At 44.0% G+C, this 23505-nt stretch overlaps 1 protein-coding gene across 1 annotated transcript in view; it reads right to left on the bottom strand.

Moving 5' to 3' along the window:
* Positions 1-23505, bottom strand: part of ror1 (receptor tyrosine kinase-like orphan receptor 1) — a 143007-nt gene that overhangs the window by 5346 nt on the left and 114156 nt on the right. The window contains exons 5-10 of the mRNA XM_083766950.1: positions 10655-10782; positions 6397-6714; positions 5832-6077; positions 5115-5332; positions 1099-1281; positions 550-777 (exon numbers count right to left, since the gene is read on the bottom strand). Of these exons, the coding sequence (XP_083623076.1) occupies positions 550-777; positions 1099-1281; positions 5115-5332; positions 5832-6077; positions 6397-6714; positions 10655-10782 (1321 nt within the window). The remainder of the gene's footprint in view (positions 1-549; positions 778-1098; positions 1282-5114; positions 5333-5831; positions 6078-6396; positions 6715-10654; positions 10783-23505) is intronic.

The raw sequence follows: 23505 nt of genomic DNA, 5'->3' as shown, positions 1-23505 counted from the left end.
AGGAGGGTGCCTAGTAGCCTATAGATGTCTGTCTGTCCATCAAAGGTAAATAAATCATGTGAAAAGGACAGGGGTATTGAGTTCTGGCCTTTTCTTCTTTCTATCATGTATCATCGAGCCTTGCACCTATAAGGATATTCTCTCTAACTTGGAGTGTTGCGGGTTGTCTGCTTCGGCCTAGAGCCCTGGGGGGTTCCGGTCAGCTACGTGTAGGGTTTCATTGGTTAAAGTCAAGGGGCCAGTGAGGCACTCCAACGTTGAAGCACTGGGCCCTAGTGGTAAGTGGAAGGACTGCAGGCGGACGGTCGCGGACCTGTGGATTAATGACGAGGAAACCCCGTGCAGCTGGGCTTTAACATTGAGCGCTCGGTTGCACTTCCGCAAAATGCTGGATCGGCGAAAAAAGGCGGAAATAGACGGTCCTTCCGGGTGCTTCAAAACGCCACTGAGCAACTTCCACTGACATGAATAGCGGGGGGGGGGGGGGGGGGCGGAGCTTCGAGCCAGATCAGTCTCTATCCTTTTAATACTCTATGGTTAAAGTCCTACCTGTATAGCCATGTGGAGGAAGTCTCCGTGGTCGAGGCTGGATTTCACCGTGCCGTCCTCGTCACTGCTGCAGCCCACGTCAGAGTGTGGCGAACGCATGATGAGGAACTCGTGCAGGTCACCTTGGGGCAGGAACTCAAAGAGCATGCAGACGGGCTGCTCCTGGGTTACCACGCCGAGCAAGCACACCACGTTGGGGTGGTGCAATTCAGCTAGCACGGTCGCCTCCTGTGTTGAGAATCAGAAGGCATTTGTCAAAAAAGAAATGGCTCGTGCCATGCGCGAGCGTGTGTGTGTGTGCGTGCCTGAGACTGCCGATTTGTATATGGACTTTTGTTTTACATCCAAACTTATGAAATATCAGTCTTTGGTGGAACGTATTATGGCCTTGGGATGTGTGTGTGTGTGTGTGTGTATGTGTAGAGATAATGTCACAAACCGCTGGATCGATCAGCACCAACAGTTGTGTGCATGCTGCCAACAGCAAAACGAATGTTTCATACTATATATTTTCTGAAATATTTTGTGGATGCTTGCGATATATCTTACCTGCTGGAATTCACCCCACGATTGGGTATTGGTGAAATCCTTCAGCGTTTTAATGGCCACAAGCTGTGCCTGGTCCATGCCTGGCAGGTACAGGTGACCCTTATAGATCTTCCCCAGGATGCACTCCCCCAGTTCCTCCATGAAACGAACAGCTGACAGGGGAAGCTCTTTGGCCTTACTAGTCTGGAGAGACAGGAGAAGCATGATTATTTTCATTTTCAGGTCTAATACATTGATCATAATTGTCCCGGAATGGGAAAATTTGGACATAAAGTTTACATTGGTGCTGGTTCTAATTTGATGCAGGCAAACTGCCTAATGTAACAGTGAGTAAGTGTCTACAGTTTGTGTGTGCGTGCGCGTGTGTGTGTGTGTGTGTGTGTGTGTGTGTGTGTGTGTGTGTGTGTGTGTGTGTGTGTGCGTGCAATACAGTACATGTGATTGTGAGAGAAAGAGGGAAAGAAAATAAGATATAGCCTGGAGAGCTGATAATTATCACAATCAGGCTGAATACATTTATATATGTATTCTGTGACAAACTGGACCAAACCCCAAAACATCAGCTCTTAAATCTTGTCAAAATGTGCACCACTCAATTAACTGACAAGCAGTCTTGGTAGCTTTTAGATAAATTGTGGGTAATTAATTTTCAAGCAGTTACAGTTGCAGAATACGGGGTCTCCAGAAATAACAAAAAAAACCTGCTGCTTTCCATTGAGTTGTGAACTGGACCATGACAACAGCAGCTTACTGGAAAGGGCATAATAGGCGGTTTTGAGTGTAGACCCAAATCTAATTGAACAGAATGGCGAGCTGTTATTTTCAGTTAAGCTATGGCAGAAATGGAGGACATATCTCATCTAGCAATGATTTCATATGCAGGTGTCCTGCCAAAATGTGGTACGGTAAGCTTTACCATTTTCTTCTTAAAAAAAAAAAAAGTTAATGTCATCATTTGATTATATGGTCAGAAAATGTTTTCATGACCTGGAATGACGCAAAAGCATTCATTTCAATTCTAAATTCAGAGAATTATTATTCTACTCTCAGGAGAATAACATACAAAGCCAAAGTCACACAGTATTCTTCATGACCTGCGTGTCCAATGACAGTCAATCCAACAAAAACCCACTGTGGTAAATATCCAAACACATGTGCTCATGTGCCTTTCTTGGAACGCCAGTCTGTCATCGACATTGGCCAGCGACGCTTGAATTGCACGTTCAAAGTAAAAAGCATAGACACCAGACAGACGCCCACAGGGTTTAGCTGAGCGCAGCTCTGTGGTGAGTGTGGGGCGGGGATATTAGAATATTGGAGCATGCTCTTTGAAGGGCTAATGCTCTTTGTTTGTCTTCCATGCCTTATAATGTGAGCAGACTTCAGCCAGCATCTCTTCAATCTAAAAGCTATCCAGGTGATCCAAGAGAGTGAATCTGCTTTGCAGGGTGCATGTGTGAATGTGTGAGTGTATGCGTGTGCGCGCACGCATGCACACACACACACACACACACACACACACACACACACACACACACACACACACACACACACACACACACACACACACACACACACACACACACACACACACACACACACACACGCACGCACGCACGCACGCACGCACGCTTGGGAGGAGATAAAAGGTGAGAAGGACAGGCGGCGGGTTGGCAGAGAGTTTGAAATTCCGGGAACTCCTTGATGAATAATGAAATTCCTGAGGGGAGGATAGGTCGATTAGGCACTGAAGGGGGTTGTTGCGGAGCAAAAAGAGGTGCTGGTACTGTGTCTGTCTGCCTGCCTGCGTGGGTGGGGGTGGGGGTGGGGGGGGGGGGGGGGGGGGGTGGTGGTTGCTGATGTTTTGAAAGAGACAGATGTTTTTAGTTATGAGTTTGTTCCCCACACCCAAACCCTCAGATCTTACTCAAAGCATGCAGGTTGTGCGTGTATGTTTGTGTGGGTAAAGATCATCATAGGCAACGACCTCTGAGTGACCTTAGAGCAAGGCCTGCTGCGTTGGCAGGAAACACAGTGGAAGTAGTGAGGGTGGGGAGAAAGGCATGTAAAGTACAGTTAGTTCCCCTTCCAGCTTGTCTTCACTACTCTCTGCAAAGTGTGTCAGTGAAAATGTCTTCTCTGCAACAATGACACAAAGCCTTTCCACGCATGTGTCTACAGCTGCTGGCTGAACGGTCAGAGACATTAGCCTACCTTGGCCATCAGCCCCCCCCCCCCCCCCCCCCCCCCCACACACACACACACACACACACAATTGGATAACTCATCAAACGGGGAGGGAGTCGGGAATATAAACAGGCCTGATGTGACTGGCTGGGATATTATAGGGATTCTAATAAGAGCTATGTGTTGGCTGGCAAGACATGCCTCATGTTTACCATTACTAAGACGTCCTGGGAGAGAGGGAGGGGACGGAAAAGGAGAAGAAAGCAAAACAGAGAGCGAGAGAGGCTGATCTGACGAGAGACCTGAGGACAGTGTGAGAGAGAGAGAGAGAGAGAGAGAGAGAGAGAGAGAGAGAGAGAGAAAGCCAGCAAATGAGAGAAAAGGGTAGAATGAAAAAGAGATCCCGTGAGAGATATTATGAAGAGAAAGAAGGGGGGGGGGGAATTGGGAATGCGCTGGAAACAGAAAAAAGGAGGGAGATAGATATAATGCAGATCGAATTGGGGAGGTAGAGAAAGGGAGAGAGAGAAACCAGCGGAGAAAGGGTTGCAGCTGAACATTCCTGGACTGTGCTGGGCTCTGATGATACAGATCAGAACTCTCTGCCAGGAACGTCTCACTCACACGTACAGTAAGCATGCACGCACACAGAGCAGCCACAGCACCCCTTTTCTGGGCATGTCATTAATAGGCAAACATTTGACGAAAATAACCAACCTACAAGCTCACAATGTGACGGGTTGTGAGCTTGTAGATCTGCTACTTTCGGCAAAGAGATTAGGTTTAGAATGGAAAAGGGAGTGGGCCAAGTATAGACTGTCACTGAATGCTCGCACGCACGCACGCATGCATGCACACGCACACGCACACACACACACACACACACACACACACACACACACACACACACACACACACACACACACACACACACAGTGTGCTGCTTCCCAATGTTAGACCTGTTGGAACAGAGAGGATTGTGCCAGTATTTTGACTCACTCTGCAGTCTACCATTATTACTTATAAAGATAAACAGAGGAGAGCGCTCATTTAAATTCACCACATGAGAGTCCACAAGCTCTTTCTCTCTCTCTCTGTGTGTGTGTGTGTGTGTGTGTGTGTGTGTGTGTGTGTGTGTGTGTGTGTGTGTGTGTGTGTGTGTGTGCATATTGGGCCCATGTACTGCTGTGTAAGCAAGGAATGCAGGAATGAGACAATGGCAGTCAGTCAGAAGATGTCTGTCTGTATTATTAGCCCCATATGTTCTTTCTGCTGAAAGTAGCAAAAGAGAGTTAGAGAGAGAACTGAGATGCATGCTAGATATAATTATGATGGGAGGTCCTGCAGTGGCTACTTACTGTAAAAACAAACATAACAAAAATATATTGTACATTATCCACATGTTTCATAGAAGCGTCATTCCAGCCTCATTCTTTGTAGAGTGTACTAATCTCTCTTTGTAGTAGGGTGTGCTATTTTGGATTCAGTGAGTTGTATATTAGACTTCCCAGAGAGTTTACAGCCAACTCTTCTGTACCCTCACAGGCTGTCCTGAACGCATCATGGCTTCATCAGATAGAGCACAGCGTGAAAGCATCATTGGTCACACTGCCTGCTCTGTCTGCCTATTCCTCTCTCATTGCATACACACAGACGCACCGTAACACTAACACAGCCCACAGGAGCACACTCCAGAACAGTTGGTGCATTTAGGTGTGTGTGCGTGTGCGTGTGCGTGTGCGCGTGTGTGTGCTGGTAGTGTACAGATCTTTGTCTGGTATGTTTTTCTTGTGTGCGTGTGTGTGTGTGTGTTGTTGTTTTGACTTTACCTTAGGCTTGTTATATGCGGTAGTGAGCATGGACATCTCCACGTTTTGCCCGCGGACTGGTTTGGGCTGACGCGGAGCGGGGGGCCTGGCGGACTTCTGGTTGTTGCGGCACACACAGATGAAAAAGAAGAGCAGGGCGATGGCCAGTGGGATGGCTACACTGGGAACTAGGATGTATAAGATTTCCATGTTGCTGCCACCATGCTTCTCTTTATGATCTGTGTGTATGGATGAGAAATAATGTCAATTATACAACAGGTCGTTTCGAGGAAGCAATCTTCAAACGAGCACCACTCCACACCTAATCAAAACAAAGAATTCAGCTGCTCTGTTCAACCGCATCAATGCTAAAAGCAGCTCTGGGGCTCAACCATTATATACACGGAGTATACGTTGGGGTCCATATATATACGGACCTAGCAAATAACGTCCCCTAGCTGGGGGGTACATATTATATACAGACCTGGTAGAGAAAGAATTAAAACATCGCGAAAAATCGTATTGTGAACCTAATATCGTGATTCGAATCGTATTGTGAGTTGAGTGAATCGTTACATGCCTAGTAATTATGAATTAGTACTACTAATTGGAGTAGACAAGTAGAGTTAAAATAATTTCGCTCCAAAGCGTTAACATAGTGCTGCTGCCTTTTAGAATGTTGAGAAGGTCAAAGGGCCGCCATATGTTGCCAACGTGTGCTCTAGTAAAGTGCCTCACCACAGACGACTATGTCACAGAGCTCCATGCGGACACCCTCATCCAGCGTGAAGCACCAGGGGGCATCATGCTTGTTCCCTGGGTTGCGGCAGTACGAGTGTCCCCCGTTGAGTTCTGGGTAGCGGAGGGCGAGGTAGGTATGGCTGTGAGGGTACTGGGAGTTCCATGGCTGACACTGTCGCCCTGACCTTGTCACACTGACTGTACCACGGTAATCTGATCCAGTGCTATTGAAACATTTGTGATCTGCAGAGAGAGTGAAAAATAATCAGAAAAGAGGGTAGGATGATGATATGAAGGAGGCTATATGGATCATAATTATCATCTGTCACATCGCAACACCGTCCTAATGCACTCTTGATAATAGAGCGGTCCAGGGATGACATATGTTTGTATGTCCCTGACAATCTCTGTACTAACCACAGTAGCAAACACCTTTTTTAAGACGTAAAAGCGTCACAATTCATGAGTAGGGTATTTACTGATATATTTATACGTTTATAACCAAACGTGAAAGTAACTACAGTAATAATAACCATTATATTTAAACGACTTAATAACTTACTCTTGTTAATAGGCTCAGCCATGGGGATGCCTATCCTCAAACAGTTGGCAGCCTCGGGGCTGTCGTGAGCGGCCAGGTCCTCACAGTTTGGCAGCTTCAGTCTCTTGAGGATGATGGGGTTCGAGCGAGCGATGATGTACTCCGTCTTACACAGGTCGTTCTCCAGGATCTCGCACTCGTCCTTGCACAGGTCCCGAGGCTTGTCTGTCCCCGAGCTGCGGTCACACGTGGGGAAGGCAAAGTGGCACAGGGAGGGGATGGCAAACTGAGAGCAGCGGTCCGATAGGTGGTTGGACGTGCCAATCATGGTGAACGCAGCTGTGGAGGAGGGGAGGTACAGTGTTATAATGGACAGGAGGGACTCAGGTTTTCAATCACAGCAACCCTGTTACTGTGAAGGTTGCTGTAAAATAAAATAAACGACAAAGAAAAGGGTAAAGGTCTGCAACGATACGCAGAATACATAAACTAATTACAGAAATAATGGCTCGAAGACTGAAGCTGAAGTTAAATGGCAAAAGATTTTAAAAGTATGATTCATGGTCATGCTGCATACTAGTAATTATAAACATATGAGTCTCTATGGTTAAGGCGCATAGGCTGTGATGAAGGCAGCTTTAGGGGTTGGAGAGTGGGGGTGGAGGATAAAGCAGGGATTAGGGAGTGGATGACAATTATCCATATGATCCTGTACCATATTGTTCTCCTGCTAAAATCAGTAGGGATGACATACAGTAGGATTATTCAGGAGGAGACTATAATACCGAATAGACTGTCGACAGCACGGTTTACACTTTACAGTCATACTATTTTATTACAACCATACACTGTATACCATCATATATCTAAAATCTATTATAATATTAGAGAACTTGTACCCAAAAAATGGCAAGAAACCCAAAGCCACAACAGCTACGTCGCTATTGCAACACCCACAACACCATCTTACACACTACACCCACACACACTCACACGGCAGTGACATCACACACTTACCTTCGCAGTGTTCGGGACCTATCTCCTCCTATCGCGCCCAACGCCAACACTCAACACCACCCGCCAAAAAATGATCATTGCAGTGCCACCAAAGATGCCTCCCGTCCACACTCACGGCGGCAATGCATTCGTTTACTACAAACATTATCGCCCGAAGCACCCACACCCCCGGAACACTGTTGCCCTTTCACCACGCTAAATTCGCCAGGTCTATGCAAGTGAGCACAAATTACATGTGAGAAAATTCATTCACAAGCACACAAATGCCATTCAAATGCCATTCAACACACACTACGACTCGCTTACAATTCGCGAACCTGGCAACACTGCCCTGTCTTCTAATAGGCCCACACTAGCTCTCAGAAGTCAGAATCTGATCCTAATCTCCCGCAGGAGAAGAGAAACAAGGAAGACGAAGTAGAGGAATTGTAGCCTCACGATTTTGCTTATTCCTTCTAAATCTCTGTATTTAAACTATAACTCACTCAGCGAATCTCTTAGTTACATCAACATTGTAACCTGACGCTGCCAGATCCAAGAAGCTTGCTACACAAAATTGTTTCACAGCTTATTGGGATCTGGGATCGCGGAAGCAAATTCAATGACGGGGCTGTTCCTTTTTTTTCAAGATACTTGGTAGATGATTGGATGGGACCGTCTGTCTATCATCGTGTGGGCGTGCAAACACAACCAATCATATTGAATCTATATAGCTTCACATCCGGTTTCGCACATATCCCGCCCTTAGCTCACGCTGATTGGTTAGACCACGGAGCTGTTCGGTGTTAGCTGAACTCCCTGAGATTCCAGATGGATGCTGTGTTGGGGAACATGGTTACCCAATACCGCCCCCATCTGGCAAAGTCAGGTTATCAACATTGTACTTTGTCAGTAGTTTGTTTGTTCCTAAATATTACGATTACACGGATCACTTTTGCTATTTTCGCCTGCCAGCCAACTGCAGAGTATACACGCCTGCACACACACGCACGCCTGGCTTGCACACACACACACACGCACGCCTGGAAGCCACAATCTCTCTCTCTCTCTCTCGCCACACACACACACACACACACACACACACACACACACACACACACACACACACACACACACACACACACACACACACAGTCACACACACACACACACACACACACACACACACACACACACACACACACACACACACACACGGCGGTGCCGCGGCAGCGAGACAGGACGTTATAATCTTGAGTTTCATTAAATAACTGTCTTTCTCCGCACGCGCACGTGCGCACACAACATTATTCAAGTGAAATGCGTAACGGCAATATTGGGCTAATATAGGCTACCAATACAGGACGTTATAATTTTCAGTTTCATTAAATAACTCTGTCTTTCTCCGCACGCGCACGTGCGCACACAACATTATTCAAGTGAAATGCATAACGCCAATATTGGGCTAATATAGGCTACCAATATGTGGGTAGCCTACAGGGATTTACCCACGGAATGAATATATATTCATCTATACCAGGGCTGCCCACACTTTTTTTTTACTTCAAACTTTACTTTCAAAACGACCAGTTAAATAAACGACCAAATAAAACTATCATCCCATTGCAGAAAATAGTTACAAAATGTAATTGAGGCTACATACAGTGGTGTCCCCTTCGTCTGTACCAGGCTGACTTCTATAGGTTTTGAAAGGTACCTTTCTTTTTTTTTTTTTTTTTTACTATTGCATTGTGTGTTTGAGCTGACAGGCCCTTTTTATGTCAATCAATCAAGTAATCTCAGGTCATCTCAAGCGGCAGATGCAAAAATAGTTTTTTATATTAAAATTATATATATTTTTAGGGCCATGTCATGTGCTCTACCTGCAAACCCTTTGTGATCTATAACTTTTGGGCACCGCTTAACGTCAGATCAGGGGTTTTGTCGGCCAGCGCCAAAAATGCTCCCCGACAGCATAATCGGAGCAAATACCGGGCAGTGTGTATGAGCCATTACGTGTTGACTACACTACACTACACAAATAAGGACACATAATAATAACTAATAACCCATCCATTACTACATGTGGAGTCAACTCCCGCAATTTCCTTCTTCCCATAGTGCGCGGCAACGTAACTCTGGGATGAGCGGCCGCGAAGCAGCCGCGAAATTCTAGTGATCCATATTAGAGGCTGGGCTCCAGCGGGCCAATGTCTTAGAATACAATTCAGAGATAGGCTGGCATATGCATGTATACGTAGAGTCATCAAAAACACATGCCTGCATGGCATGTGTTTGCACCAAATAAGTTCAAATGCATCAAACACGTGCAAACAAAACTAACAAATGCATGTTTGAGCTCATGGTTGTCCGCTCGCTCACATGCATGCATGCAAGTATAAATTTAGTTCCCATGTGTGCTCCACAGCAACATGCTGAACTTCCTTTGACTTCACTACAACATCCTCTAGTCTTCCCGTTTCTGATGTAATTAAACATTAAAACTACACACTAAATCTTTGCAAACGTTTCCTGTGCTGCAAAAAGACATAGGAGTCATAGACCAGTAGAATGTATTTGCACAATGAAAGAAAAAATGAAAACAAATAGAGATAAGAAAATAATTAGTAATTGGAGCAGAGAGACTATGCAACCCAAGTGGCTTTTAACTGCATTTAACCACATACTCCGGCTGGCTCCTTTTTTACTTCTTCACAAATTCTGTTTGCAGCACGGTCACCACAGAATTTGTATGCAAGGTTTTATGTGGTTAAAAGAAAAATAGAAAAAAAAATATATATCATGCAGTGAATCATTTAAATCCCACTGCAGTCACCTATTGCTATTGATAGATGTCAACAAAGGACAGCCGAGAGTCCCGTCATTTTCACTCAAAGCCTCACTTAGAGCCCGAGTACCTCATTGAACATTTTTATGACCCGCAGAGCCCAACAAATCAAATGTAGGAAACATGTACGCGGCGCAGAGCGTGCAGTCTTACAAAGAGCCTCTATCAGCACAAAAGAAAAGTGTAGCTGTGTGAGAGAGGGGAGTAAAGTCTGTGTTCAGTCTTTCTACCGGTACTTTGCGTTAGAGTAGGCTATCAACTTTTCATGTCACAGACAAATACTGAGGGTATTACTAGTTATTCTGAAACACTAATATTATAATTCGCTATGAAGACATAAATGAATATTTCACTCTGCGTCCAAACTGGGTCCGCACTCCGCACCATAAAAAAGGATGGACAATATTTAACATACACACATACAGACAGTCTCACCTGTGATCTGGGTCTCGATCTCACCCTGCATCTGCAGTGAATCCACAAAGATGCTGCGGTTGCCAATGAAGCGGGCGCAGGCGATACCTCGGTACGGCTGACAGAAGCCCTCCTCGTCAAAGTCATCACTGAGAGAGAGAGAGCAGAAGCGTAATGTTTTTTGATAAAAAATTATGCAATATATGGTAATATTCTCTATAAGCATGCAAACCTCCTAAATGTTAGTTGTATAGTTGGTCCTATACAACCGTAGAATTGAACACTGGTATATTTTTATTTATAAGACCATACTACATACTACATTTTTTTAAATTTCTGAAAAGTAACGTTTTCAGTCAGACATACAATATTTCCACCCTTGTATGCCATTTATAGACAGCTGTATGTCAACATGAAAATCAGTCTATAAACAGACAAACAAATAAAATAATCAATTAACTGTATGGAACAGGATTAAAGGTTTGCATATTAAACCTCATCTTGTAGCAAGGCTATCATTTAAAACCTGCCAACAACAGGGTGACACTAACACACTTACAGAAACATTGTAATGTGAGAAATGGCCCCTAGAGGTCAGGCTATAGCAGAATATCACAGCAACATAAAAACAAACCCCTACAGTAGTTGCACTGTGTGGAAGTGAGGGCTGTTGGATCTTATTGGTAAGACACAAGAGGTTTCCAATTGCTTGGTTGAAGACAAATTATGTCCTAAATGGGAAATAAAAATACAAACTCCCTCACACACACACCTATACACATCCCAGTCTTCAGTGCAGATGAAGCACGTTAAGAGTTAACACTGGGCCGTTTGACTTTATTCCCGTTTATGGCAGAGAGATGTCATCATAGACCATAATGTGAAACACATGGGCGAGAAAGAGAGCGAGAGAGAGCACAAGAGCACTAAAGCGAGAGAGAGACTGAGAGAGGGAGAGAGAGAGTGAGAGACCCATGCTTTGTTGTGTGTTATGTGTCTGATGTTTGGGGTCATGATTTTTCAAAACAACGCAACTTTAACTTTTTCATTGAATAGGTTCTGCTCCATTTCACTCCTTTTCCATGCCTCTTCTTTCTTTCTACTTTCCTTCCTAGCCCCTCGTTTTGACCCATCTTTCTTTCTCCAGTTTTCGTTCTCTCTACACTCACATACAGTATGTGTACAGTGCGTGCACACACACACACACACATAGTGACTTGCTTGCTATTTGCACAGTGTGAGATCACTGTGTCATGCAACTGTAGCCGTGCCATATGGGGATTTCAGGACTCAGCACAACCAGTCTATAGGGGCATATCACACACACACACACACACACACACACACACACACACACCCCCCCCCCCCATTCATATTGGCATATGAATATCGTAATCACACAATGCAGTGTCCCAACATTACAATACAAAGTAAATTTTAATCATTAAAGTCAACATAACAGTGGTTGCATGGACGCGCACACACACACAGTAACCCCATGGGTGTGCAAGCGAGGGTCACCAGGGGTCAGTCTCTCAGAGGAGTGTTAAGTGACTAAGGGGCCAAGGTCAGCTCCTGCCCTCTGCCTTGCTGTCTCTGTACAGAGCCAAATGGTCTTTCCAGACACACACACACACACACACACACACACACACACACACACACACACACACACACACACACACACACACACACACACACACACACACACACACACACACACACACACACACACACACACACACACACACACACACACACACACACACACACACACACACACACACACCATCTCAGTAGTGGTCTGCATACTAGAGATTCCATGGAGATACCACATCATTACATTTACTGCTTAATAAAGGTTTTCGGCAGACGTTTTTTTCCCTAATGTGTAATTTCCTACTAAAATATGGATATGGGTTAATAATGAGAAGCCAGGGGGTGTCCCTGAAAAAAAAAGAGAGGCTTTTCACCCTCTGCTCAAACCGCGAATTACTCCATCGACAAAATGCAATGATCCAAAGATAAATTTATCTGTCCAAGTTTCGTTATGCTCGAGGCAAGCCCTGCAGAGAGATTTCATACTGCTGGATTTAACACACATGAAAGATCACTGGCATTGCTCTCAGACCACAGCCAGTGATTTATGGAGATAATAGCTTTTACGCCGTTATGTACTATACAGTAGTACAGATAGATCATCTCACAATGAAAGGTCACTATTATCTAACCTAATATACAACTTGCGTTCAATGATTTAACACTTTAGTCCGTATTTTGGGCATGTCGGGAAAAGTTGAAGGTTTGAATTTTGAAAATAGCAGAACTACAAGCTCACAATGCGTCTCTGGATCCAATGCATTGTGAGCTTGTAGATTTGTTATTCTTTAATTGAAAATAGGGCTTAAGTGGTTAAGGCTATGAACAGAGAACAAAACAGAGCGGAAACAGCACACATGGTTCAAAAAGAGGCCTGGAGAGCCTTAAGTTGGCTTGGTTCTGCATCGCGCACGTGCGCGCGCACACACACACACACACACACACACACACAAACACACAGCCACACACAGACAACTAAATGACAAGGGAGAGCAGACAATCCACCGCATACGCAGTCAGCTCCCCGGGGGCAAATTACAACTCTGGACGGTTGAGGAGGCCTTGACCAAACCAGCTCAACCCGATTCCCAGATCGCCTCTGAGACCAACTCTCCTTTGTTTCAATCTCTCGGCTTCCTCTCTGTCAATTGTCTTGTATGAGACGACTTTGGTTAAAAGCCTGGTTTGAGGGGCCTCCTGGTGGCTCAGAGGCCCAAAGCACACATCATGCACACGCGACGTCGTAGGTTGGAATCTGGCTCACAACCTAAAACATGTCCACTCCTCACTTTATTGTCTAGTAAAACAGAACGATTTAACATGGAAGAAGAAGCCTAATCTGAGAGGAACCAAACGCAGGATTGAAAAACGTCTTGTGCTTCCTCCACTCAACAAAACCAAGAAAAGCCAATCACCACAAGATACTTGGAGCTTTTTACAAAATGTGTGTGCACGTGCATGTGTGACGGTGCACAATTCCAGGCAGGGAGAGCCCAGTGCGGTTGCTATTTGTGTCAACAGTGGATGGCTGTTCAGGCCTTTTATTTTTTATACACCAATGCCACAGGCTCTGCGTGTAATGTTTTATAATAGTTAATTACAAGGAGCATACTTTCTCTCAAAGGCCCAATCCATAATAGAAAGCTAGACGAAAAGGCTGGCCCTGCCGCAGAAACTAAACAAGGTGTTGCAGACACTGATTGATTTAAAACATTTTTTTCCCAACCCTCGGTAGGTCAAGGGAAAGTCTGCTGAGCATGCATGCTCCTGTTTTCAGCTACACATTCGTAAGGCCAAAGGTGCAGCAGTCAGTGACCGTCTGGGAGTCACAAGGTTCCCGCTTTGATCCCCAGCTTCTCCTGGCTGCAAGATACAGAAACTGTAACTGCGGGGCGCCCGCTGGCCTAGTGGTCCAGGCGCATGCCACACATACTGTAGGATCTGGCCTGTTCCGAGTCCCGTTCATGACGACCTTTGCTGCATGTCTCTCCCTTTCTCTTTCCTGTCTTCACTGTAACTATCAATAAAAGGCACAAAATCCTAAAAACAATCTTTGAAAAAAATAAAAAAATAAACCGTTAACTGCTTCCGATGAACAGGTTGGTAGTAGGTACTTTAGAAAGGAGATTCGTACACCGTTTTAAAAGCTCCCAAAATAATGTATTGACAACAGAGCGTAAAGGTTGGTACTTTGCCTGCACCGTTGGTGCAGTGGTTGGAAAGACTAGAAGAAGTGTAATGTCAATGCAGTCCATTTACCACAATCTTCAACTGTTTTCCCTTACAATAGTTATGAAGGATAGGAATAGGAATGAAGAGCTTCATGCACATGAACTACATTTGAACTTGTATGAACTACATTTGAATTAAGTATAAATCAATGAAGAATCCAGCAAAAAAAGACAGGTGGTGTCTCGAAGCTTAAAACCCAGTTCCCACAGTGTACCGCCCTTTGATGCACAAACATTTGCAACATTGCATGAAGGAGCCGAGCCTTATCAGTTGGTTAAGGTTTTGGCTGTGGGGTGTTGGTTAGGGTTGATGACTGTGGATAAGAGCACAGCTAATAGCCCCTACCAGTAAACTGAGAGAAAAACACAACAACTGTGAATCAGGTGAATAAATGTCTCAGCCTACAAAAATAGGTGATTCAACATTGATTTTACAGAGAATCCTCAAAACATCTTCAGAAACACAGAGAATCCTTTCCAAGTCATAACATCTTCAGGGACAAAAAGATGGACATTTATTTAACCATCACAACTTATCTGGATGCCAGTAGTACATGTTGGAGCAGTCTGAACCTATCCTATTCTGGGACAAACTGCCAAATTAGATTGGCTATTTTTGGCAAACAGATAGAGGGGAAAAAGTAGGAGACCTAGTATAGACCCCTGGGGGACACCACTCAACAAAGTATGTAGGGTTCAAGTGGTTAAAGTGATGATTTATTGACACCCAAGTATATATATTCTTTTGGTACAAGGAAACCAATCATTGAGAGATTTTACAACATGCGTATAGCCCAAGGCCTCTCTTCTCTCTGCACTAGAGAACCGTTTCATGTGAGTGGAATCCATATAGACCTACTGTGGAGTGGACACACAGCCATCTAAAGTGCGGTGTGCGGACGTGGTCTACAGAGATGTCAGCACGCCACGCTCCACACAGCAAGGCAAATGGATTGGGTTCTCCAAAGCCAGCACGTCCTGCCTCTGGAGCCCAATAACCAGTCACTGTGCCCCCCTCCCTCCGCACGCACACACAGAGGAAGCTTTAATGCTTTCCATCCTGCACGCTCAGCCCCAACATCATCCATCCTCTGTGTCATTACATCTCCTATTCTTCCTCCTTTGTTATCACCATGAGACTTGCTACCCCTCCTCTGTCTCCCCCTCCCCTCTCCTTCCTGGTCTCCGGGCCCTTAAGAAGACTCTTCCTCTGTTCCACGGAGACCATCTGTTTACTCGACAAGTCGTTTTCTAAGTCCTGTCGATCAAACGGAGCAAGAGTAGGTAAGAGATTCCCAGATGATGGACGGACTAAAACAATGCACAACATAGAAGGAAAAGAAAAACTCAAAACAAAGAACAACATAAGTCATTCATTCATTTGTGTATTTATTCACTGGCAGGGTGAGCCGAGCGCTGGTTCTGATTATTGAGGTGATGAAGCTTTCTTTTGTTAGTGTGCATTTGATTGTCTAATTGGAAAGGACAGGAAAAACCACAAAAAGCAAAGCCTCACAACTACATTCTCAGCTTTCTGGCAAAACTAGCAGCAACATGCATTGGTTTATGCTTCTCGGAGGCTTGATTTATACTTAGTTGTGCGCCGGTGTCACTGCTTTCTATATTGGTTATATTACTCTGGGAGAGCTGTGTAAAAGGCCCCTTGTAGGACTTTGAAAACAATGTCTACTTGGGAGGCAATTTTGTGAAATCTGACACCGCACAGTGGTGTGAGACATAAAAGAGATACAAAGGCTGACAAATATGGATTTGATTACGTCTGGGAAAAAAGGCCTGTTGTTTGCGCTTCACAGTGCTGAGCCACCACAAACTACTAATCCTGTAAGTTTTTGTTAAGTGGCAATAGCAGTTACTCTCATTTAAGTGCCGATTCTTGATGCAGAATTCTGACTTCGAAAGACTGTTAATCCTCTTGTGACAGATTTAGATTAATCACCACAGAATACTGAGAATACAGAGTTACCGGTTCCTACGGATGGGGCTACGGGCTATTGATGATGGTGATTACGGATCGCGTCTTTAAGCCTATTGCATGTAAAGTCCAGATGAATCATCGTTGTTGAGAGGACGTGTGTTCGTGAGTGTGTCAGAAGGGAATATGAAACTCACACACACTTTGTCGAGGGGGCTGTTAGGAGGATGGGAGTTGGGGGCGAGGAGGTGGCTAGGGGGGCGTATCCCGATGACATTTCGGGTTTTAGGGTTTTCGTTACCAGGAGCTTCTGTGAGTGCTGAGTGAAGAGGAGATGATCTGTCAGCAGTGGGAGGATGCCGTCTGTCGCTTCCTGTGGGCCACGCTTGACGCTTCTGAGCGTGTCTCTTTTGTTACATTTCTTTATTATATATAAGTTTCATGTATTATTATTATACAGTGAACTGTAGAAGAGTTAGAACCCATGATGCCATGGTACAGTACATACCATACATATGACATTTAGTTTAGTCTACTGACCTGCTTGAATGCCTCACCTCACCTCTCTAATGGTTATTGCCGGTTGTCATAATAATTTTAAGTTTGAGTGCATGTCTGTGTGTCTGTGCTTGTGGTGACAAAGTGTGATTGTAGTCTCTCTGTGTGTGTGTGTGTGTGTGTGTGTGTGTGTGTGTGTGTGTGTGTGTGTGTGTGTGTGTGTGTGTGTGTGTGTGTGTGTGTGTGTGTGTGTGTGCACGTGCGCGCGAGCGTGTGTGTGGGCACATGTGCTTGCGTGTGTTTGTGGACAGACGCCAACAAACAAATGAAAGACACGGAGAAGATGGACTGAAAAGATGCAAGGATGAGAACAATAGACAATCGTATGATCACTCTCCGTAGAGATCAGGTTACATAGCCTCAACTAAGTCTTTTAACATCCTGAGGCTGGAGACAAAAAAAAAAAAAAAAAAAAAAAAGGGGGTTAAGCAAAATCTGTTCATCATTATTCTTTCTCTTCATGATTGTGCATTTTCCCTCCAGGAATATGTAATATTCTCTTTTATGCAAAGCTGTGACAAAAAAGATGACTGCATGGTGGTGGGTCTATTATGAACGGTATCATAAAATTAAGGGCCTAATCGGGTCATCTTTTGGGGGTTCACAGGATTTTGCATTGTTGGTGAAAGATATACAAAGATATACCATACTACTGTATCTGTAAAAAAAAACGTGAGCTGATAATATCAGTGTGTCGATGAATCTGCAGAGCCCTCCATAAAACAGGCCTCCAGTCAAAGATGCATGTCTTCATCACCCATGGAGAGTAGACCTGCAGACTGCACGTGAAGATTCTCTAGTCTATGTAACCATCACAATGAGCCAAAATGGTCACCAGGGGCTGGGGTTGACTGGGGTCTTTGGCTGCCAGTGGCCCGTGACCACACTGGGAATGAATGGAGAGCGGGGCCAACTGTGGGACTCCATTAGGACAGACGGGAGAAAGAAAGGGCCTCTCTTGGGTCCTCATGTTACTACCACTGGTTGACTACCACAATAGAGGCTTCTGTCACAGAGAGAGAAAGAGAGAGATAGAGAGAGAGAGAGCTTACTGCTTCTGTTTCTTTTTTTTTACAGATAAAGTGAAAAGCAGAAAGAAGAGATGGACTGAGAGTGGTAGCAGGACGGGAAAGTGGTCGGCTTCACTTTCATTTTCAAGTCTGTCAATGCCAGCGTTTTCTTCAAGGCTAAAATAAATATCGAAAGGGAATAAGAAGTTTGCCATGGCCAAACCAGAGACTTAAAGAAACTTTTTCTGAGAATGAATCGTCTGTGATTCGTGATGAAAATGGGGTCAGGGCAGTACAACTGTGCTGGACACTGAGCTGAGTGAGCTCAGATAACCAATGTGCTGCTGACTCAGACGTTGCCACACATCAAAGGGCTCATACGTTAAAAAAGAAAGAGTTGACCTAATGACATCACTTGAGCCTCCAGTGCGGTAGGTGTTGGAAGGTGTGTGTGTGTGTGTGTGTGTGCACCTAATGAGCTCGCTATGTACTAAGCAGGGTAACAGATTGTATAAAAATGTAACATACACACTATTGTATACTATGCAGACACACAGCAGTGGTTTATCAAACAAAGGGGGAGCCTATAGGGGTTAAAATGTTACTACTACAATTCAGGGAGGGAGAGACAGGCGCAGAGAAACATGACAAACCATGAAAATAGAGGGGGTTTGTTTTACTGATCATTGACCCGTTATGTGTACAGAGACCCCTGAAAGCAAATAGAACTGGCAGAGGGAGAATAGCGAGGGAGTAAGAGGCCATGACAGAAAGTCAGAAGAGGTGAAAGTGATGGAGAGGGAGAGGGAGAGAAACCTAGAGAGAAAGGAGTGTGAGAATGAGACGGAGACAGGGTGAATGAGAGAGAGAGAGAGAGAGAGAGAGAGAGAGAGAGAGAGGAGTGTGAGAATGAGTGGGCTACAGAGAGAAGGAAGAAAACGGACACACGCGCACACACACACACACACACACACACAGAGAGGGAGAGAGAGGTGGGGGACTGGAAACAGTTTGGAGAACAGAGCTTGAGGCGATGTGTTGGAGTGCTGTTAAACAATCCAACGCCATTGTTTGTGTATGTAGTAGGCCTATTTGTGTGTGCACGTCTGTGTGTGCCTGTGCAGTTTGGTCTTCCATAAGCCATGCCAAAACTAAGGCCTGGATCTGATTCTGTAATTCTCCTCCTGGCTCTAAAACATCAGCCGTATAATGTCAGTCTCTCAAGGAAAGCTCCTATCTACTAGGCCCAATTTCAAAAGTTTTAACCTGGATCAGAATTGTCCAGATTTTCAAATGCCCATATATTCTTTTTCAAAAGTTTGCTTTTTACAGGCAGGTTTTTGAAAACGTTAGGAAATGGTATGACATTAAGACTAGATACAGTAATCAAGAGCTGCAGCTTTTCAATATACCCAAATCTTGGAACCCGTTGGGCAAATACTGTTATAGCATATTTGTCCAGGAAGACATGAATACACTACAAGGAAGTAGGATGTTGCTTTTATGTTGCCATTATTTTATCTAAGAACTATACAAAAATCTATTTCTCATTGAAAGGCAAAAAAGGATTTCTCTACATAAAACTTTCAACCATTAATTCACAAATAATCAATTGACTTTACATTTGAACTAAATTGCAGTTAGTATCATCATTTTAAGGTTTGTTTATTGCAAATGTCAACATTGAATACTATTGAATCTACTTCATGACAAACAGGTTGTGTTTTCCCAAATGCTGACCAGATAAAATACAATTTGTAAAACAATACAGTCCATAATCTTTCTAGTAAATCCTCCCTGAATCCAGCAATCAACTGTGGAATAAACCCTGGCTTAGATTGTCAGTGGGGTAACTTCCTAATCTTCTCTAGCCGAGTTCTCAATTCATGATTTACTCTGAAACAGTTTTAAATAGGCATACACTCTAAATGAGAGACAGAAACGATGGATCATGTGAAAAGCGCAGATAGTTCAGTTGCCGTTGGTATGATAGTTCATTCATGTACAGCTGTACATGCAGTTTGACCATAAATTAAGGAGGGAGGTTTATGGAACAAAAAATCTATGAATTCACAGATGATTGGATAGTTCATATGAGCGAGACAAAAAACAATGCCCTTTTAAGTCATGGAACACTAATATGAAGTTTCGTTCTTTTCCGCCCACCCTTTCATCCCCGTTAAACAGATTGCTGTCATTCCTACGACGGGTTATGAGCCTGGACTGTAAAAATCTGAGTGGAAATAATAACAAGGAAAAAGACAGGAGAGCACAAAACAAAGAAAGACGGGGAAGAGACAGCAGGTGCTGTGATTTAGACAGCACGCCCCGCCCCTCCCTACTTTCCTGCATGATTTACGACAGCTTAATGTCTAGAGATCACAGATCCAAATCTGAACACACAAAGACAGACACTTAAAAAAGACAGGAGGACACATGTTTGGCTGACTGTACTTGGGGGACAAGAACATGCATGTTTGAGCAAGATGCGTGACTTCCTGGGGAGAAGAAAGGAGTCATACTTGATGAGCGTGATTAGGAGTCACTCCAGACATGGCAAGCAAAACAATGTCGCATCTTTTGAGTGCATTAATCAGTGGGGTTCTAAACCTTTTCTGGATCAGGGCCCACTTTAAAAATCTCGAAAGCGTGTAACACTGCCACATATTATTCATTAAGGATTTATAACACTATATCCATCCTTCTGTGTAATGTCCGATTTTCTTTGAGAGGCATCTGTTTTGTTTTTGTTTATGTTTTGGAGGGTCAATGTCAATGTCGGGAAGGAGATTGATTGATTGACTGACAGGCCGTGGCGCTTCCGTGATTAAACACACGGAAGTCGCCGGTTCTCGACACTTGTGGGGACAGAGACACAAAGGACAAGGGAGTCCACCTGAGACCTGATGGCGTTTGCAGTATAAACTTTGTCTAAGCTATTCGGTGGAATATAGCCAGTGACAGTGGCCTTTGACCGGGACCGTCATCTGCTCCGGTGAGAGTTTGTTTGTCAATGTTGAGTTTATATTTCATATAGATAAAACTATTATTCTGATATATATTTCTGTGTTGTTGTCAGTGTTTCAAAGCATTCATTGTAGGCTACCCTGTGTGGTTGAAACATATACATTTTATTTTTAAAGGAGGATCATTAATACCCCGTGAAATTTTAGTAACTGTGATAGAAATATCTGACCGTTACAAGCATTCACAGCCCACCCATCTGACCATTTTCAGAGCTTGTTTAGTTGAACGATCAATCGATTCTCTTCCGGCTTAGATCAAAGGAATTTAGTTATTGATCAATGGAACCAACCTGTGATAGGCTACTATCACAATGAAAATATTTTTGTTTTTGTTTTTTTACATTTATGAATAGTATATATAATTAAATTTGTAGCGTTTTGTCAATTATTTGGGGGCCCATTTGCAATACTCACTTGGAAATCACTGGCATAAATGCCCCTCCTCCTAATCATAGCTGTCTCCAAAAGCCACACGGAGCAGTAATTTATGGCTGGTTCAGGTGAAAATCCACTCTAATAAAAAAATCACAGATGGTAATCCATTGATCTCAGGTAGATTACACAGTAAAAACCTCAGTATTAATGTATCCATTTGTAACTCAGAGAATGTACAAATGTAACCAAATGGACTGAATATTTTTAGTTCAGTGTATTTGTTTGAAAAGGTTTAGTTTTAGTTACGTTTTTATTCGTTGTTAGTGTTAGTTTTTCATTGAACTCTGGGGTAGTCAGGGATGAGATTCTACATGCTCAGAACATTATAAAAATGTGACACGTTGTGAGCTTGTATCTACTCTATTTTCACAATTTTCTGAGAGAAATATGTTGACAGACTAAAAGGACATTTTATCTGTTATTTGCATTAGTTGTTTTTGTTAAGCTATAATTTGTGTGCAAGGCCTCGTTTAAATTTTGTATTTCAGCTAACCAAAATGTTTTGTCAAATTCTAGTTTTCATTATTTTGTTAGTTTTAGTTAACTACTGTATAACAACCCTGCATAGTACAAAAGCTCAAACAAGCAGTCAATGGAGCCACTGAAAAACTGTCTGTCTGCATGGTTCTCTGCAATTATTCATAACTAGAGCGGTGCCCATTGGGCACTGGCCTACTTGGAACGATGCAAGTTGGAAATGCATGCCCCACCCAATGCTTGTGTCCCTTTTATGCCCATATATGGAGTTCTTCTCAGGCATGCCCAAATATGGAGTCTATGCAGATGTCAGAACAATCATTGTCAGAACAGGCCAGCTCCATATATGGAGATATAGGGGTGATCAGGTCCAGAGCCCGGGCAAAGGCTTTTGTGCTGATTCTGGAGAACCGACTATCCGACAACACCGGGCACTGCACTTCCTGTGGGTGTGTCGAATTTGAAGTTGGTAGGGCAAGTGGTTCTCGAGTTACGTGGATTACAGACGTACGTACACACATACGTACATACGTAATTTGTCATTTGTAAAAGATCATGTTAATTCTGATTTATGCAGGACTATTTCCACAGATTTGGAATCAATGATCAATAAAAATAAATAAATATATTTTTCATCAAAAAAGGCTAAACATTTAGTATAGTATAAGAACAAGCCGTTTTGCAATGAAGGAGATTAGACTGACACACCCACCGCGGAAGGGCTGCATAAAGCATGTCAAGCCAAGGACCCATAGAATTATTTATAGTGGCACTAAGGCCAACTCTTAACAAATAGGGAAATCGAGGGTGAGGTGGTAGATGCTTCTCACACATACACACCTTAAGCAGCCATCAGTGAGGCTGCCGTTTCAGTCTAGAAAAAAATAGTGGATCTTGATGCGCCAATAAAAAGAAAATTTACAGGCCCCTGAACTCTTAAAACAAATAGGAGTAACTAACACATCATTCAGTCCATAGAATGGCCAGACACACTCAGACCTGTCACCTATATTTACAATGTGCTCTCTCTCTCTGTGTGTGTGTGTGTGTGTGTGTGTGTGTGTGTGTGTGTGTGTGTGTGTGTGTGTGTGTGTGTGTGTGTGTGTGTGTGTGTGTGTGTGTGTGTGTGTGTGTGTGTGTGTGTGTGTGTGTGTGTGTGTGTGTGCGTGCGTGCGTGCGTGCGTGCGTGCGTGCGTGCGTGCGTGCGTGCGTGCGTGCGTGCGTGCGTGCGTGCGTGCGTGCGTGCGTGCGTGCGTGCGTGCGTGCGTGCGTGCGTGCGTGCGTGCGTGCGTGCGTGCGTGCGTGCGTGCGTGCGTCTGTGTTGTTGAGATGAACTCACAAGGGTCTTCACAGGGTGGAAACTGGGAAAACTCAAAATTAAATGGAAGGAGGGAGGAGAGGAGAGCACAGAGGTAGCCAAAGAAAGGTAAACATACAGAGGAGATAGGAGAGAAAAGCAAGAAACACACACACAAAGAAATAAACACCCCCCAACTAGTACATCAGCTTGAAAGCAGCTGATGTACAGGCTCAGAGTGAGCTTGGAGATTGGCTATTTTCAGGGAAGAGTTTTGGTGTAGAGGGAAAAAAGGAAAAGGAAAAA

This window comes from Protomyctophum parallelum (genome assembly GCF_964188405.1).
Source record: "Protomyctophum parallelum genome assembly, chromosome: 6".
Taxonomy (NCBI): Eukaryota; Metazoa; Chordata; class Actinopteri; order Myctophiformes; family Myctophidae; genus Protomyctophum; species Protomyctophum parallelum.
This window is presented reverse-complemented; position numbering and strand designations above follow the sequence as displayed.